At 42.4% G+C, this 19,369-nt stretch overlaps 1 protein-coding gene across 1 annotated transcript; it reads left to right on the top strand.

The window, feature by feature from the left end:
- The first annotated feature begins 1,103 nt into the window (after positions 1 to 1,103).
- Positions 1,104 to 18,524, top strand: LOC119726787 (NACHT and WD repeat domain-containing protein 2-like). The gene is made up of 6 exons (XM_038198638.1): positions 1,104 to 1,556; positions 10,362 to 10,567; positions 11,417 to 11,765; positions 11,993 to 14,710; positions 14,875 to 15,304; positions 15,473 to 18,524. The coding sequence occupies exons 1-6, from the start codon at positions 1,424 to 1,426 to the stop codon at positions 16,860 to 16,862; spliced, it is 5,226 nt and encodes a 1,741-aa protein (XP_038054566.1). The 5' UTR covers positions 1,104 to 1,423; the 3' UTR covers positions 16,863 to 18,524.
- The last annotated feature ends 845 nt before the right edge of the window (positions 18,525 to 19,369 follow it).

Here is a 19,369-nt window from a genome sequence, read left to right as displayed (position 1 = left end):
ATACTTGTGTCTAGAGCCCTTGCTTACATTACTTTGTCGCTTACCGTTGGAAAGGCCTTCTTTCGTTGATTACTAGAAAATGACAGCTTGCCAGAAAGATTAGTTTCACAGGGAGTTTAGTCCACTATCTTTCAACCAAGTATGTTTTTGAACAATAATACGCCGGTTACTTTTTCGGATGGCTGCAAATGATGGACTATAGCTTTAAGCAAGTCAAACCTGGCCATCAGTGTGGACAGGAAGTATTTGAAAATTGCATTAGAATGGGGAGGGACATGCCCCTGTAAAATGGCATTCCTTTACCCAAAATACAACTTCCTCCCCCCCCCCCCGATCGCGCTATTTTTCAATACCACGCGCTGTTTAGTATGTACATAGAATTATGCTGGAGGGCCCTGCAATAGTATAATGTTTAAAACTACATGCAATGTAGTGTCATGGATACTACATGTACATTGGATTACAAATCCGATGGTGCGAGTTCGATTCCCATTGGATGCTTTTTGTGGTTTGGAGGAATTTTTTTTTCAAAGGAAAATAAAGACCGAGAACCTGACTTGCAACTCAACGTACTTCGAAATACGCCCATATGCATGTGTACGTAAAAAAAAAAGGCGTACAGAAAAAAATAGCGCTCCCCGTCTACCGACATTTCATGAATGTTTGAACAATTATTATTCCGAGATTTTGTAAGGTAATATCTCTGAATACACAGGCTTAAGTTCTGTGCAGGCTCGGCTCCCGGTAAGACCATGCACCCACGCATGAATCATAATAGCAATGGCCATGAGCAAACAGCCGCGTTGCCTAGTAGCCACAAGCAATATTTAGTGTCATGGCAACTGCACCTGTGCGTAAACTTCACCAAGTCCTTTGTTCAGTTTGGACTGTTGTTATTTGTTTCGACCCTGCGCGTTGCAGGTGGATCCAAGAATGGGATTTCATATATAATATTAGCAGGTGGAAAGAATCAATTATTATAATTGCAATTACTGTACAGGTGGAGCTATAAACAAAAACTAATTAGACCTTAGGAATGACCAAACGCCCAAAGGACCCATTCAAATCTACATGACATTATCAACCTTATCATTGTCAGGGTCGAAGTCGATCGATTTTGTTGTTGACAATGGCACTAACATCAGGACTGTGTTCGCAATATCGCGCTAACATACCACTTCTCTACATGGCTTGCTCAATTGGAGTTGCCAATACAATATCTGCGTCGTCGATACTGGAAATACTTCATTCACTCTGTTGAAAAGAAGGATCTTCATCACAAGTGCACAGTGAAAATCTACATCATCACAAGCTGCAGGCACGTGGCTCAATGTAGTTTGAATAGCTTTGGTCTTTGTGGACCACACTAGCTCTCAAAACATCTCATCCTTTTGATAATTTCTGGTCTGTCTACGCCCCCAACATGGCGCCGGCCCCCAGTAAAGCGAACAACACTGCAGACGCAGAGCGAGTTGTGTTACTTGGGGATTTGAGCGTCCAGTTGCCAAAGCAACGCTCCAAAGTCGTCCGGATATTCACCAGTTCAACATTTACAGGTGAGCACTCTCAATCTATTGGATAATGCCCATGTGATAACTAACTGCAGGACTAGACTCGGAGTCTCCCCACAGTGAGATGATGATATTCACTTCTTCCAGTGGCTTGGGCAGAAAGTGAACTTCGAGTTTGCAGTGTATCAGTAAGTTAATATTATGCAAACATAGGGAACGGGGGACAAGTCCCCCCCCCCCCCCTCCCACTTTTTAAAGTGGGAATATCATATCGTTTGTCACCCTCCTCCCCCCCTACACACACCCTTTTTGTCTTCGAATAAATATTGTAGCCTACATATTGATTCAATTACTCCAATTACAGTCCCTACCCCACTTACAGTCCTGGAGAACTTCATGATTTAACATTGCAATTGGTCGGGCTTATATAGTTATCGTAATGCGCCTATCAAATGTCCCCCCCCCCCCCCGCAGCCCCAGGTCCGATGTCGGGATTTGGTCACGTTTTTCATGCCCCAGGGTGGGGATTTGGGTCACTCAAATTACATTGTTACCATTGGCGTACACCATGGAAATGCATTTACCAGTGCGCCCCACGTATGTATGTTGGGGCATGGTCGGGGATTGTCACTTAAATTTTGCCCGAGGGGTGGGGATTTTGTCACTTGAAAAGTGACAATCCCCACGTCTTGGGTGGGGCTGCCGGGGGGGGGGGTAAAAATTGATAGGCGCATAAGACTCCATCTGAAATGCAAAGCCATCTTGACAACCCTTGCCGAGTGGGTTCAGAACAATCACATGAGACTCAATGCTGATAAATGTGCTTCCATAGCACGCTGGTTACATTTGCAAGGGAACCCAGCTACCACTAAACAATCAACGACACTCCACTCCAGTCAGTCGTTGCAGTTAAGATTCTGGGACTGCAAATAACTAAAGACTTAAAATGGGACACTCACGTCAAATCTATCCTAATGAAAGCCAATGACCGGATTCACATGATAGAGACACTGAAACATTTTAATATGCCTTTACAAGCAGGACCTGGTTACAACCTATTCATGTTCATGTTAATAGACCCATAGCTGAACATTTCGCTCCTACGTGGCATTCTGGGCTAACTGATTGAGAAAGCTAGATGCTTGAGAAAATTAAACGCAGAGCCTGTAAGATCATGATGGGCAAAACAAAATACACAAGCTATACACTAAAAAAAACGAACCCAGACTGAAGTAATATTAGACTAATTAAATGACTGAATAATACTTAAAACTCAATTTTAGTTGCTTTTACGTTGATATTTGAGTTTAAACCGTTGCTATGACGTCACACTATTGTTAAAAGTGTGGTTTCGGAACTACGAATCTGTTACGCTGGTCACAAAGTGTGGATTCGGAACAATTAAACCATTGCTATGACGTCACACTATTGTTAAAAGTGTGGATTCGGAACTACGAATCTGTTACGCTGGTCACAAAGTGTGGATTCGGAACGACGAATCTTTAGTAAAGTGTGGATTCGGAATTACGAATCCACACTTTGAACACGTCGGACAATTGTTCTCTATAATGAGCATTCATAAATACCTCAGACAGTTTAGCTATTCCTATTGGTCGAGAGCCCGTCACGTGGCCGGTCTTAAACGGATGATAAAGACATGGCTAGCTGGTCTTAAACACTTTTCCAGTGTCACAATAAAATGTGGACTCCTAAAATCCAGTGCCTCTCATCGTTTCATTGGTTGAACGTTCACAATCCTCACGTAGGCATGCGCAACACTACCAGGGAGTCAGAATTTTATAGTTCTAAATTCAAAACGCAACGCGCCAGGTGCGTTCTGCGCGACATCGCGCAGAACATGATACGCGCGCGTCAATTTCCATAAAAGGGTTGTTTACATCTTACTCGCCAGCTGAACATTCCATTATTTTGCAAGAGGGATGTTTCAAAAAGCATAAAGTGAATTTGTTGAACAAAATCGGGATGTTTTGAACGAATTATATGATTTTTTCTTACCGAAAAGGTATTTATGAATGGGAATAAATATGTGCTCCGTCGGTATTTATCACTCTGTTTAAGACCACTTAGAGTCTGGGTGCTGATAATTACCCTCGCCTCCGGCTCGGGTAATTATCAGCACCCAGACTCTAAGTGGTCTTAAACAGAGTGATAAAAACCTCCAGAGCACACATTTATTCCCTTATTAATAGGACCGTCTGCGTGAAAATTTCTTCCGCAATTACCAATGCATCTTCCCTGTCAGATTCTCCGCCGTCACTGCATGCAAAACCTACTTCGAGTCAGAAAGAAATCATCGTCTAATTTGTCAACGGAAGGAGCCGGGACAAATGTTGCAACCTGACGCCACTTTTTTCCTCCATATATCATCTCAATGAAGGGCATTCATTGCAAAAATGATGATAAGACATGAATCTGGGACTGAGAAATATTTCCAATTTTGTTAGGAAATACTTTTAAAAAATTATTGACTCTCCATAGACTTTGTACACAATCGCGGAAGTGGCGTCAGGTTGCAACATTTATCCCAAGTCTTTTCATCTCCACTCACTGTTAATGCCAATACTTCTTTCGACGCAATGGTTTAAGTCGAAGAATACACTCGCAAGTGTGGATTCTTAATTTACGAATTCACTCGGCGCTTCGCGCCTCGTGAATTCTTAAATTACGAATCCACACTTTCTCGTGTATTCTCCTTAACAGAATCTTAAGTAAAGTGTGGATTCGGAATTACGAATCCACACTTTGAACACGTCGGACAATTGTTCTCCATAATGAGCATTAATAGGACCGTATGCGTGAAAACTTTCCTTCCGAAATTACCAATGCATCTTCACTGTCAGATTCTCCGCCGTCACTGCAAAGCCTACTTTGAGTCAGAAAGAAATCATCGTCTGAACTATCCATATGTCGACGGAAGGAGCCGGGGAAAATGTTGCAACCTGACACCACTTTTTTTCTTCATATATCATCTCAATGAAGGTCATTCATTGCAAAAATAATGATAAGAAATGAATCTGGGACTGAGAAATACTTCCAATTTCGTTAGGAAATACTTAAAACATTTTCTTGACTCTCCATAGGCTTTGTACACAATCGCGGAAGTGGCGTCAGGTTGCAACATTTTTCCCAAGTCTTTTCATCTCCACTCACTGTTAATGCCAATACTTCTGTTGACACAGTGGTTTTAGTCGAAGAATACACTCGCAAGTGTGGATTCTTAGTTTACGAATTCACTCGGCGCTTCGCGCCTCCTGAATTCTTAGATTACGAATCCACACTTTCTCGTGCATTCTCCTTAACTTAAAAAACATAAAATGTTAAAAATGAATTATACTTAATTTATTTAGTTTCATCCACACGAAGAAAATGAGTAAAAATTAAGACAAAATCATTTAAAATTGAGTTAATGATACATAAACTATTTGGTTAATATTACTCAAAAAACAGATTCCTCACGTGCACTTAATTCATTTCAGTTCTAAATACTTAAATCCATAACTTGTAGATGGAACGTGAGGTATTTACGTCATAAAAACACAACAAAGCTAAGTAAAGCCAATATCGATAAAAAAAAAAAGTCATTAATTATACGTAAGATTTGATTAGCAAGTTTGAGTAATAAACACGTAAATCACAGAGAGTGCGTATAAATTAAAGTGTTTAAGTCTTCAATGATAAATTCAAAGTTCAATAAAAATTGGTTTAATATTAGGATGTATGTATTTGACATTAAATTGCTTTTCGTGCGAACATAATATATAGTTTTTTTTCGGGGGGGGGTGTATTAACGTCCAACCAACCACACAGAAAACACAAAGTGAGTAATTTACTCATTATCGTTATAAATGAGTCATTTTGTCCGTGTAGTGAGACACCTTGAGCCAAAGTGTGTCACTACACGGACAAAATGACTCATTTTTGACGATATTGAGTCAAATTACTCACTTTGTGTTTTCTGTGCTGCAGCAGGAGAGAGTCCGATGAGTTCTGAGTGTTATGGAGATAATATTAAATGGCATTGCGCGGCCATCGTATCCCTGTTGTAAATCGAGCACTTCAGTGAATGCGCGCGGAGTCTTGTCTTTAGAATATTAACAGTGAGTAAATGCAAACAGTGCACATGTGCTTTCACAAGTGCTGTCGATATTGAATATGAAAATTCAACTTAGAACTGCGTTAAATAATGTGTACCGAGATTACGTTGTGATAAGTGAGGATACCCTGAAGTGTGTAGCAATACTAGCAGATAATTCCATCATTTCATTCATTACTAGATTCCCTTTGTATGTGAGTTGCAATTAGTCTGGTTCCCAGACCTGACAATTATTCCCGACGCACTCATGTCTAAATTGTAGGTCAGGCAGCCTCCGTAATAAATATGACGACATCGATGGCCCTTTTTCAAAGCTCGGCTTCGTTTCCGATTTCGCTTTATCACTTAATAGCTTTTAATGTTCTGATCAAATTTGTAAATAATCACTTGCTTCGTAATATACAGTTATGATGATACAGTTTGATATTTCTGTAAAGATAACATTACTAATGTTGATCTGGAATCTTTAAATTTAGGCACCCAAATAGCACTGTTAGCAGGCGGAGCCGAATGAAGACCGAGTTTTAGAAAATCTCGGTAACGGTCGTCAAAGACGCAGCAAAAAGTTCGTCCATAGGATCCGAGTATACTTGATGCTCAAATTTGTCGTTTAATTTAAAGTTTTCTAAATAAAAGCAATTAATATTAATTATTAACTCATTTTAAAAGTTTTTAATAAGCAATTAGCAATTAATTAAACCTATATTATACTCGGAAATACTCGGGCGCTATCCGATTGTCTACGAAATTAATTCGGCAAACTTCGGACATTTTCGGAAAAAGGAGGAATTCCTCCCGTTTTGGACACGTGACATGAATTGTAATACAATGTATTACCGGAGGCTACCTGACCTGAGATTCATCAGGAAACTGGAGTAGCGAAAACTTAAAATTATTACAAGTTGAAACGACGTTCTCGAATTAAGGCAACAATGTTGCCTTAATTTTATTGAGTAGATCGAAAGATTTTTTTTTAGTGTAAAACGCACTTGTTGCCTGCAACCTCAACACATTGGCTGAAAGGAGGGAGCAGACGTGCATGAAATTCTTCTAATCGCTGATTGCATCCAATCACTTCGGCAGTTTGCTGCCATAAGTAGGAGGGATGTTCACCATAGAGATCTCAGAAACTGCAACAAATTCTCTCTACCTCTTTGTAAGACTCCAGAGCAGTGGCGTAGCCACGGGGGGCGTGGGGGGGACCCCCATGAAACCTTGTCGCCCCCAGTCGCCCCCCAGTCGCCCCCACTGAGATTTTGAGTTTCTAAAAAAATCAAAAAAAATCATTGATCTACATGACGCCCCCCCCCATGAAATGTTCCAGCCCCCCCCCCCCAGCGGCCCCCCCCCCCCCCACTGAAAAATTCCTGGCTACGCCACTGCTCCAGAGAGAGTCCGATCGGTACCCCCAAAAAATCGTTTATTATGACAAAGATCTGGTAGGAATGAAAATCACCAATAATCTGGGTCTGAGCTCGTCACTATCCTGAACTTAATGTATTTTGTATGTTAAATTTTTGTGTAACTTTAATAGAGTGTTCCTTGGGGTGTTTGTTAGTTTGTTTGTTTGTTTGTTTGTTTGTCTTTGCTCCCTCCCTCCCATAAAGCTGATGTACACCTAACCACATCCCTTCCCAGCCTCCCAGCCCCCAGTCACCTTCCTTCATTTTTTTATTCTCCTTGTACCAACCTCTCCCCCTGTCGTTTGCTGTTTTTCATGCTTTTACATTTTCGTGCGTTTTCATTGCTTGTATGTAGAAATGTTTAAAGAAAACGTCGTTCATTGCAAATTAGATTTACTACTCAACTATTCACATACATCCATAAGTGAATTGTACGGAGCCCCTAAAAGGACATCCAAACTTATTTTTTTTATCTCGTGCGCACGACATAATATCTCGTGCGCACGACATATATCTCGTGCGTACGACATAATTATCTCGTGCGCACGACATAATATCTCGTGCGCACGAGATAATTATCACGTGCGCACGACATATATCTTGTGCGCACGACATAATTATCTCGTGCGCACGACATAATATATCGTGCGCACGAGATAGTTATCTCGTGCGCACGAGATAATTATAAGTATTAACGGAGCTTGCTTGCACGTGCAGCGGACGAGTTTGTGTGTAACGAAAGCAGCGTATCAGGCACTTTACGCTGTACATTTCAAGTCATATCAGTTAAAGGACGGGGATGTTTTTTTAGGGGGCCGCCACCGGTGATTAATTTTGTCAAGTTTTGCCTTTTTCTGAGAAAGAAGTGTTTTATGCAAAAAAAGAACCGGTACGTGCTGGCAAAAATCAGGGAATTGGTGGACAATAACAAGAAAATTGCCGACGTGAATTAAAATTGATTTAAAGGGGAAGGAAATGAGGATTTGTTATCAGCATCAGCAGTTTGAATGGATGCGAGTCAAACGGTCTTACTCTCCCTCCCGTTTTCAACGAAGTCTCATTATAAAGAATGAGTGGGAAGTAGCGAAGGGTGGTTGACCTTTAAGGTTTCTAAGGGTGGGAATAAAGTTAAAGCCCCCGCCCAGAGCAATCAGTTCAATGATTGACAGCTTTTTAGCCTTCAGCAGTGATTTTCTTTGCCTCATTTTTACGTTTTTTTGCAAATTACGGGACTGGTCAGATCAAATTTCTCCGGCTGCTTTTGGTTGGCTTTTGTTGATTCTCCTCGCCATGCCCAAGCAGCCTCCGATGGGTGTGTTTATAGTGGAGCTGCTTAGGTCCATTTTTTTGGCCCAATTCGTGCACTTTGTTTTAAAAGCATGGAATTTGCATGGAAAATGCTCAGAATCGGTAAAAAGATTTGGAGACCTTTTCGAACGATTTTTCCACAACTTTTAGGTCAGCTTTACCAGTGACCAGTATTGACGTTTCGGCATTAATAACGGCGATTTTTTTTTCACAGACATGAACTTTAGAATTTCTTCTTCTGTTATATTTTAACATTTCAATTATACTAGCAGAAGTAAAAAAAACAAATGTATAACTTTAATGACTAACTAAAGAAAAATGTGTGCATAAGCTTTCGTAGCAACAACTACTTCATCAGATGCAATGAAAAAAAAATACCGGTAAAACTGACCTAAAAGTCTTGGAAAAATCGTTCGAAAATGTCTCCAAATCTTTTTACCATTTCTGAGCATTTTGGATGCAATTGGGCTCGAAAGTGGCGCTATTTTGCCATGTTGTGGAGGGATCGTTTTTCAAGATGGCTACTTTTCCGCTTTGGGGAATATAGGTTACGTCTTCTTTGGGTGAGAATATCTAGAAAAGTCAATGGTCAACCCACCAAAAAATAAACAGAAAATGAAAGATGACATGTTCATCATCATTTTTCTGTGCAGCTTATATACATGTGAGAGTTCTGAGTATTTTTAAAAGGATTTTGAAGTATGGGCATTTAGCACTGGTGTCTATGGTAATTTTAATACAAGGTTGCACCCTTAAAATGATTTCTAACCCATTTTGACCCCACACGCCAATTTCCATGCTTTTAAAACAAAGTGCACGAATTGGGCCAAAAAATGGACCTTAGCAGCTCCACTATAAACACACCCATCGGAGTCTGCTTGGGCATGGTGAGGAGAATCAACAAAAGCCAACCAAAAGCAGCCGGAGAAAGATCTTACCGGTCCCGTAATTTGCAAAAAAGCGTAAAAATGAGGCAAAGAAAATCACTGCTAAAGGCTAAAAAGCTGTCAATCATTGAACTGACTGCTCTGGGCGGGGGCTTTAACTTTATTCCCACCCTTAGAAACCTTAAAGGTCGACCATCCTTCGCTACTTCCCACTCATTCTTTATAATGAGACTTCGTTGAAAATGGGATGGAGAGTAAGACCGTCTGACTCGCATCCATTCAAACTGCTGATGCTGATAACAAATCCTCATTTCCTTCCCCTTTAAATCAATTTTAATTCACGTCGGCAATTTTCTTGTTATTGTCCACCAATTCCCTGATTTTTGCCAGCACGTACCGGTTCTTTTTTGCATAAAACACTCTCTCTCAGAAAAAGGCAAAACTTGACAAAATTAATCACCGGTGGCGGCCCCCTAAAAAAACATCCCCGTCCTTTAACTGATATGACTTGAAATGTATAGCGTAAAGTGCCTGACACGCTGCTTTCGTTTCACACAAACTCGTCCGCTGCACGTGCAGGAAGCTCCGTTAATACTTATAATTATCTCGTGCGCACGAGATAATTATCTCGTGCGCACGAGATAATTATCCCGTGCGCACGAGATATCATGTCGTACGCACGAGATAATTATGTCGTGCGCACGAGATATATGTCGTGCACACGAGATATTATGTCGTGCGCACGAGATAAAAAAATAATTTCGGATGTCCCTTTAGGGGCTCCGTAGAATTATTTTCGTTTTACTGAAACTTTTTTTGTGGTCCGTGGACAGAACTTTAAAACGGTGCACGTGTTTAAAATTCCGTAACTAGAAAAGTACACGAGTGATTTGAATGATTCTTGTAAAAGAAAGCTTGTGCTTTCATATCCTAGATTTTGATAGTGCTACATGCAGAACTTCATGAAAGAAATTGGTCATGCCATTTGGGTGTCCTTTTTTGACTCACCCTGTAGACTGGCTCCCACTCCCTCCATCATCACATTCACTTTCAATGTAGAGGGCGGGAACTAGAACACTAAGGAAGGAAACTGTCAAATAACCGTTTTTCGTATCTTTTAAATATGTTCTTTTCATAGACACCTCCACAGAACGTAACGCTCTGATGCGCGAAACGTACCCGCGTCTGAAGGACTACTGCAAGTTTAACCATGGCTTGGAGTTCCAGGTCATTGACATGCGATGGGGGGTACGTGACGAAGCCACGGATGATCACATGACGGGACAATTATGCATGGCGGAGATCGCCGCCTGCCAGCGACTCTCTGTGGGTCCAAACTTTGTGGTGAGTTGCAACTTGTACATTCAATTTCAACCAATTGCAACTTGTCACAACTCTGCTTCTTGAAATAGGAAGCAATTTCACTTACTTTTGTGAAATAAGTTGCCTTTGATGATTTCACCATTTCTAAAATTTCTAAACTTTGTTTTAAAAAAGCCTCATATGACATATATGGCCCCCAAAAAGTCTTCGGTATGGAGCTTGCCCCAAAAGTGGTGCGGCGACGCGGCTTTTTTTTCTTTTTTTTTTGTACTTGTTTTTTCTTCAAATGTCGGCTGATGATGACTGCAAATGGTGCCCGACTTAATTTAGTGCAAAATGTATGGGAACCCAGAGCTAGAGAGGCCACATACAGCTTATACTCGATCGTGACCCTAAAAACACGTTAAAATTGTGCAGCAGCAGGATTCTAGTGAAACCAGTGATTTTGGCGGTTTTGAGACATCGTCTTACATTGAAAAACAAATTACAATCTTGCCGACGCGCATGGCTACGGCGACGCGCGCGCAGACCAGAAACCGGAGCCTTTTTTCGGCCTAATAGTACATCTCTTGTTAAATCTTGTTTACAAAAACTGGAAGTTGTGGTCATCAGGTGATGCCAACTTTCAACAAACGGTTCTCCTCTGCATACATCTCTTGAAAAATGAGTGGTTACAAGACTTAGTGTTTTTAATATTGGCACAATAACGTGGAAAAAAATACTTAACTGTTTGCGTTGCGTGCAGTATGACGTCACAAGTAATATGGTATATGGGTAACAGAAATTATTATGATCAACTAAATCGATCAAATTTGAATCAATAACTTCAATTGTAAATTCCTTGTAATCTCTGCCTGTGTTTGCATGCAGACGTTCCTGTGTCAAAAGTACGGGTACCGACCATTCCCGCCCAAAATTGAAAACGACGAGTTCAAAATATTGCGCCAAACATTGGTTGACAATGACAAGCCAATGGAAACGCTCGACACGTGGTTCATCCGTGACGACAACTGCGTCCCGCCTTTGTACGTCCTTCAACCAATCAGCTCCAAGCTACCATACTTCAATCGACAAGACGAACCGGAGAAAATGAAAGCGAATCAGGGAGAATGGTGGACAACGTTTGAGTTAATCCAGGGCCAGTTGCGCTTCGCTGCTAACGAAGCAGAGAAGCAAGGACTGCTAACGGCAGAACAGGCCAGGAAATACAGAATTTCAGGTTGGTATACTATTATTTGAAAAAAAAAGAAGAGAACAAATTCATGCTCACAAACACGTCTGAAACGAATGTTCTTATAGTACCGGTTGTGAGCTTATTTTAGAAAAAATATATCTTCCACATCCACTCTTCATGTGGATACTACTCAGATTCCTAACCCAAACAACGTTTCCATCAGGCTAGCCTTAACTCTGTTCTTTTGGTATGTTTTTTTTCTCTAATTCCAGTTACCAATGACGAGGTTGATCACGCCCTTTCGATGGTAACGTCTGCCATACAGGAGCATTGCTTGTGCTTCATCCGAAAATTCAGCGATTTAGAGAGCAAGAGTGAGACGAGAGAAGCCTCAAAGTTCATTGATCTGCAGGCTGGGAAGGTGGACACCGAAGCACAAGAATTACTTTCTGATCTGCGTGATAAAAAAGTTGCCCAAGTACTCCCACCATCCAATATAATCTTAACAGAGCTTGGCGAGTGGACGAAGGATGGGGTTAGTCTTGAGAATAAGAAACATCGAGAGTACATAAAAGGTTTCCTGGATACTTTTTACACCAGGATGGTAAACATGATAGATACTGGTGTCTTCAAGGAGAAGCTTGATAGTCTGGAAGATCCCTTACACCAGGAGGTTCTGCAGCACCTGTCTTTCTGTCTCACCAAATGTGTTGGGTTCCAGGGTCGCGATGATGTCATCAAGAAGGTGGAAGACTACGTCTTGAGACGAGTGAAGGGTGATAACGGGAAAGGTGGTGTTCCGATGGTTCTACACGGAGAGTCAGGAAGCGGGAAGACGTCCATCATGGCAAAGTGTGCAGCTCTTGTCAAGCAGTCGTGGCTTCCAGCAGGCTCCGGCACTGCCATGGTGCTACGATTTCTTGGTACAAGTCCAAATACCTCATCCATACAACGAGTTCTGACAACACTCTGCAAACAGATACTGCAGGTGTATAATGAGCAAGACTTCCAAGTTCCTACTGAGTATAACAAACTTATTACCGCCTTCTCTAAAGTCATGAAATTCGCCACGGTTGAAAAGCCCCTTGTCATTTTCCTTGACTCACTTGATCAGTTGTCAAGTGAACATGGCGCTCATCGAATGGTTTGGCTCCCGAAGGTGTTGCCACAGTACGTCGCTCTCGTAGTTTCCACACTTCCAAGAGAGCATGGCATCCTGGAAACAGTCAAGGAAAGACTCCCTGACTCATCTCCATACATTAAAGTGGCGCCCTTTTCCCAAGAGGAAAGCACCGGTATTTTAAAGACCTGGTTAACCTCTGTCAAAAAGAACATCACGAGCTCTCAACTGGAGCTGATTGATAAGGCAGTGGCGGAGTGCAGCCTTCCTCTGTTCCTTAAACTTGTCTTTGACCAGGCCACGCAGTGGCATTCTTACCATGCCATGGATAGATGCATTCTCAAGACAAGTATCCGAGACATGATCAATCTGATATTCGGCAGACTTGAAGAGTATCACGGTCAAATACTTGTGTCTAGAGCCCTTGCTTACATCACCTTGTCGCCTACCGGTCTCACAGAGACCGAGCTGGAGGATCTCTTGTCCTTAGACGATGACGTCTTAAATGATGTCTATCAATTCTGGATGCCACCTGTTCGTCGAATCCCTCCATCCCTGTGGACAAGAGTCCGAAATGACATCAGTTCGTACCTAGTCGATAGAGATGCAGACGGTGTGACAGTGATGTATTGGTATCATCGTCAGTTCATTGAGACAGCCCGTCAGAGGTACCTCCACGATGCCAACTTAAAGAAAAAGCTCCACAAGAATTGTGCAGAGTATTTTGAAGGAACCTGGTCTGATGGACGAAAGAAACCATGCCGATATTCTGCTCTGCAAGTCGAGCGTTTCGGGGTTCCAGCTGAAGCAGAGGAAGATCGTAAAGTCTCCAGCCAACCACTGACTTTCTCGGGTGCTACGGGAAAAGCGAAAGCCAATCTGAACTTCAACCTCCGAAAGCTTACACAACTACCTTTCCATCTGACAGAAGCTGAGGATTGGGACACACTGAAGACATCTGCACTCTTTAATTTCGACTTTTTGCTGTGCAAGGTCAAGGCCCTCTCCATGCAAGATGTCCTGGCTGATTTCTGCAATGCTGATGAGAAGACAACTGATGCGGAGATAAACATACTGCTTGGCGCCTTACGACTCTCTTCTTCAGTCATCTCAAATGATCCTGACCAATTGGCGCCAGAGGTCATGGGAAGATTGATGAACGCAGCCAACAAGTTTCCAAGAATAAAGTCCCTCGTCGATCAAGCAAATATGAGAGGGAGCTTGTCTCTCCCGTGGTTGCCAGTCAGCACATGCCTCCAACCTCCAGGGGGAATGATGCTGACGTCACTAGAGGGCCACACAGAGGAGGTAGTTTCCTTGGCAATCACGAGTGACTCCCGTTTGGTGCTAACTGGCTCCAGGGATAACACTGCTCGGATCTGGCAGATAGACAACGGCACTTTGGTACACACCTTGACAGGTCATAGAGAAACCGTTTACGGGGTCGAAATTGCACCGGATGATCAGAGTTGTGTGACGTACAGCCATATGGGAGAGTACATGAAGTCGGGGAAAGTATGCGTCTGGAATATGGAGACTGGAGATCTTATCCACCGCCTGAAAGGGCACACCGGGTTAAGCGAGTCAAACCTGGCCATCAGTGTGGACGGGAAGTACGCCGTCACCGGACTGCGGACAAAAATCGACTATGATGACCCTAACGAAGACACAGACTACGAGGAAGATGAGATCATCTCTGATTCAAAACGAAAACACAAGGCGGCAAAGAAAAAAGAGTTCATTATGGAGAGAGAAGAATCAGAAGAGGAGGATTGGAACGAGGAAGAATACGACGATGAAAGCAGACACGTCGTGATCATCTGGAACCTAGAGACTGGGAAAGTCATGCACTGGTTGAACAAGCACGCAGGTAAGTCAAACACAAAAGTCAAACATCATTGGCTCATTATTTTATTAGAAAAACACAATTTAGGCTTGATTGCCACGTCTATGAGTCGTCAAACACTTCAAGCTTTGCATACGAACTCTTTGCCTAATTCCTGTAATTTTTTTTCTTCTGTCATTCAATTTTAGACGATATAATGGGCGTCCTTACAACTGAAGTGGATGACCGACAAGTGGCGATATCTTTTTCCCACGATGACGTGCTGATTCTCTGGGACATGCTGAAAGGTGAACCGATCCGCGAGATGCAGCGCCAATTGTTCGACAAGGTGGCGCTTTCCCAAGATAGGCGACTTCTTGCTGTCCACGGCACTGAAGTATCTCTCTATAGCTTCCCCGACTTGCAACATCTGGGGGACTCCAGCAACCCCGAGTCTAGCTCCCCCGTCAAAGCCATGTACATCACGAGAGACAACTCTCGCGTGATTTCCGGTGGATCCTCTGGTCACGTGAAAATGTTTGGGACTGGACAGGGCACAGAGAGAACGCTTCTTAAGCTACAAGATGGCTTCGGGGGAGATGGTGATGTCACCTGCATGGCTGTTACTCCGAACGAAATGTACGTTTTACTTTTTCTTTTGCTTTGATATGTATATGTATATCTTGATATCTATATCATTACAAGGGGAAGCGACACTCCAGTTATGATTTTGTTGATCCTGCAACATCTTAAATCAGCTAATTGTTATTAAATGTGCTGTTTTTAAATGGTTTGGGATTTTTTCAGGTACGTTATTGCTGCACTGAACATGTCAGAAGCTGTGGTTCTGAACCTGGAAACATTGGCAATAGAGGTCAAACTTCCACACATCTTAAAGGCAACGTCGGTTGCTGTGACACCGGATGGTTCCAAGATTCTCACGGCATCGGAAGACAAGAACGTCCGTGTCTGGGATGTTGGAAATATTAAGAACTCAACATCGACTAAGGAGCCAGAATTGATGATCAGTAAACACAACGGTTACACGTATGAAGTAGTGACCCTGAATACCGAGGACAAAGTAATTACAACTGGAGATGATGGAACCATCAAGCTCTGGGATTTGAAGAGTGGGAAGCTGATCAAATCTCTCCAGGATCCTATGGATGGAAACTGCAGAGCTGTCGCCATCAGCAGTGATGATACCTTCATGGTCGGATCTAGCAACGGATGGTATGTACTTAGCCTTCCAGACTTTGCGGTCAAGGGCAAGTTCAAAGAGGAATGGATCACACCATCTCATTGTGTCATCACCCCCGATAACAAGAAGCTTGTCGCAGGAATCGGTCAACCCAAGTGGGGAATCCACATCTTCCATCTGGAATCGGGGCAGACACAGCAAATCATCAAGTTGAATTCTTGTGAGTTTCGCATGCTGAGGAATGGCCTATTCGTCAACCAATATGCATCGAGCTTGTACGACCCCTCAGGAAAGACAAAGATACTCCAGCTTATCGACAGCAGGTCGGGGCAAGTCGTTTCACAGCTTGGTCATCATGATGATGTATTGTCCATCGCCGTGTCGCCGGATGAAAAGAGGCTCGTCGCCGGCTGCAGGGACCACGACGTTCACTTGTGGCACCTGGACAGCTTCTCACGCATCACGGCGATGAAAGGACACACAGATCGTGTCACGTCAACCGCATTCTCCCCCGATGGAAACCTGGCGGCATCTGGGGCCGATGGCGGTGACGTCATCATCTGGGACGTCCAATCCCATTCCTTGAAGCATTCCATCAAGCAGGCGAACGAGTCTGAAGTCAGTAGTGTGATATTCAGTCCCGACGGCCGATTCTTGGTGTCGATTGGTGAGAATGACAACTACATTCAAGTGTGGGACACTAAGACTGGCAAGCATGTGATGAGGTATCACACGTACGCAAAGAGCAGATCCATAGTAATGTCCGCCAAATGCAACACTGCTGTTGTAATGCTACAGGATGGTAGAGTTGCATTTCTGAAATTCTCAGCTCGTTTCCAGTCAGCGAGCACCAGCAATGAGCAAGCATCAAATCTAATCACTGATGTCTCCATGAGCACGCCCTCAACGATGAATCAAGGAAAACCAAAGCAAAAAGGTCTCACCGAAAGAAAAAGTCCACCAAAACCGAAGAGTAAAACTTGTCAAGTTCTGTGAAACCAGTATCACATAGAAAGACACATACCATCAGACTTCAGCATTCTCTAGTACCATAGCTAGCGTTAAAGGCAAAAATAGTGTACCGTTATAGTGTAACTCTACAACGGTCGCATCTCTGCTATATATTCTATTATTGCATTTAAAATTACCCGAAACGTACCAACTGATTTTTCGAGAAAAACATTTAGGAATATGGTACAAAATATAGTTTTGTACCATTTTAGGGCATATGTGTGTCTGTGTGGCTTGATTATTTTCAAACGCATGGATGAGGTTTCATTTATAGTGTATGATTAGAAAATTTGAAGATCTCATTCGCTTCATAAAGATTTTTTGTTGACCGCAATTACCTTTTATTTGATCTTGCACCTTGCATCTGGCATTGGTGCACTCTCCTAAAAGCAATGCTGCTGCCCTGGAGAGGGTGGTTTGCAATTCCATGATGTGTGATCTAGTGCATGTGCAGTTGTGATGCTTATCGGATGATGGTATTGTCAATTTGTCCCGAGAGAGATTGGTAGTTCCCTCCCTCTTATAGGGAGTGCTTCTGGAACCCTCACAGATTGGTCAAAGTGACCGCAGCCACTGGTAGCCAGTTCTAAATCCAAACAGCTCTTGGGAAAGGGCTCTAGAGGTAGCAGTCCACTCTGGCGAGCAGGTTGCCTGTTGCTGTTGATGAGGCTATATGTTGATTTGCCTGGTTGTGTCGTCGGCTAGATAGTATGTTTTGGATGATGTTCGCAGGAGTAGTTATATTTACTTCGCCATGTAGAATTTTGTAGAGGGGATCAACCTGATGGAGGAGACGTCTGTCATGTAGGGTTTCCCATCCCAGGCCAATGTTGATTGGCCTGGTTGTGTCGTCGGCTAGATAGTATGTTTTGGATGATGTTCGCAGGAGTAGTTATATTTACTTCGCCATGTAGAATTTTGTAGAGGGGATCAACCTGATGGAGGAGACGTCTGTCATGTAGGGTTTCCCATCCCAGTGATGTCAGCATGTCAGACATACTTGAATCGCGGTGGTAGTCCTTCATGCCAAAAACGTGCCGATTTGGCGTCGGACACTCTCAACTATTCCGATGTCGCTGTTTGGGTTTTGGTTCCATGCAAAAATATTAAGTTGTGGTCTTACTAGAGTGACGTCTTCATAAAATGAAGTCACTACAATGATGCCATTTCTTGGATCATGGATCTGGCTTTTATTTCATACTAGGTTTCATATTAACGTTCATGTCAATTTGTTAATGACACGGCTAAATTCGTCAGTGTGGTTCTAATCGTGACATTGCAGGCATGTTGGTATAACAGTTTTTATTATGTTAAATTGTCATTATTAATACTGGCTACGACCGCTCTAAGCACTCGTTTAACCGCAGGCTTTTGGTTTCAACTTCCAGTAAACCTGAGAATATTTACGGCTGCGAAGGCCGATCTGTAAATAAGCTCAAATGACCGTTACACAGACTCGGACATTTTGATGTTCGCGGACAAATCTTTGAACATCAATTTCTCCCGTTTTGAAGACCGTATCTTCATGCCACCGAGTTTGTCTCCCTTAATCCCTTCAAATAATTCAAGGCGATTTTTTTTTCACTGACATGAAGTTCATGATTTCTTTTAGAACTATTATAATTTTACGGAAGACGGATAGTGCCACTCAGTGAGTGTGAATATATTTTTTGTACAGCGGCCGCCACTTATTATCTGGCGGCCGCCAGATAATAAGTGGCGGCCGTTGTACAAAAAAATATTTTCACACGTACAAAAAAAATATATTCACACTTTTTTATGTGGCGGCCGCCACTTATTATAAGTGTGAATATATTTTGTCTGTACGTGTGAAAATAATTTTATGTTCAGCGGCCGCCACTTATTATCTGGCGGCCGCCAGATAATAAGTGGCGGCCGCCACTAAGTGGCGGCTGCTGTACAACAAATATTTTCACACGCACCAAAAAACATATATTCACACTCACTGAGTGGCACTATCCGTCTTCCGTATAATTTAACTTTTCTATCATACTGAGCACATTTTTTTTTTTAAACAGAACGTTCAATATAGTTTGATGCACCTTTTTGGAGTCAATGTGCATTTTGTTAGAATGCATGTACATGTATTCGTTTATTTGGTATTCAAAATGCGGCTTGCGAAAATCAAGATTTGATAATTTTCAACTTTATGCCGTGTTTAAAAATATTTAGTTTTTGTTCAGCGTATTTTAATTAATAGTAGTTCGTGTCGCCATCAGCCTCGAAAGACTTCGAATTCCAGTGACCCCTGAAGGAAACTTAAAAACAATATTAAAATTTAGATTAACATTATAATGTTGCCTGCTGTGGCAGGGTCCATGGTGTTTGTACACCCGAGAGGGCGCGGGTGCCATTAACTCCCGAGGGTGTTGGTGTATACCCATGGGCCCCGTCACAGCAGGCAACAATTGTTTTGTTATACCACGGTAATATACGGAAGCGTTAAAGGGACATAATACAATCTTTAAAAT

This window comes from Patiria miniata, unplaced genomic scaffold (genome assembly GCF_015706575.1).
Source record: "Patiria miniata isolate m_02_andy unplaced genomic scaffold, ASM1570657v1 HiC_scaffold_2, whole genome shotgun sequence".
Lineage (NCBI taxonomy): Eukaryota > Metazoa > Echinodermata > Asteroidea > Valvatida > Asterinidae > Patiria > Patiria miniata.
This window is presented reverse-complemented; position numbering and strand designations above follow the sequence as displayed.

Coding starts and splice junctions, on each gene's coding strand:
- LOC119726787 (XM_038198638.1), top strand. CDS start 1,424: ATGGCGCCGGCCCCCAGTAAAGCGAACAACACTGCAGACGCAGAGCGA. Junction 11,766..11,992: donor CAGGAAATACAGAATTTCAG/GTTGGTATACTA, acceptor CTCTAATTCCAG/TTACCAATGACGAGGTTGAT. Junction 14,711..14,874: donor CTGGTTGAACAAGCACGCAG/GTAAGTCAAACA, acceptor ATTCAATTTTAG/ACGATATAATGGGCGTCCTT.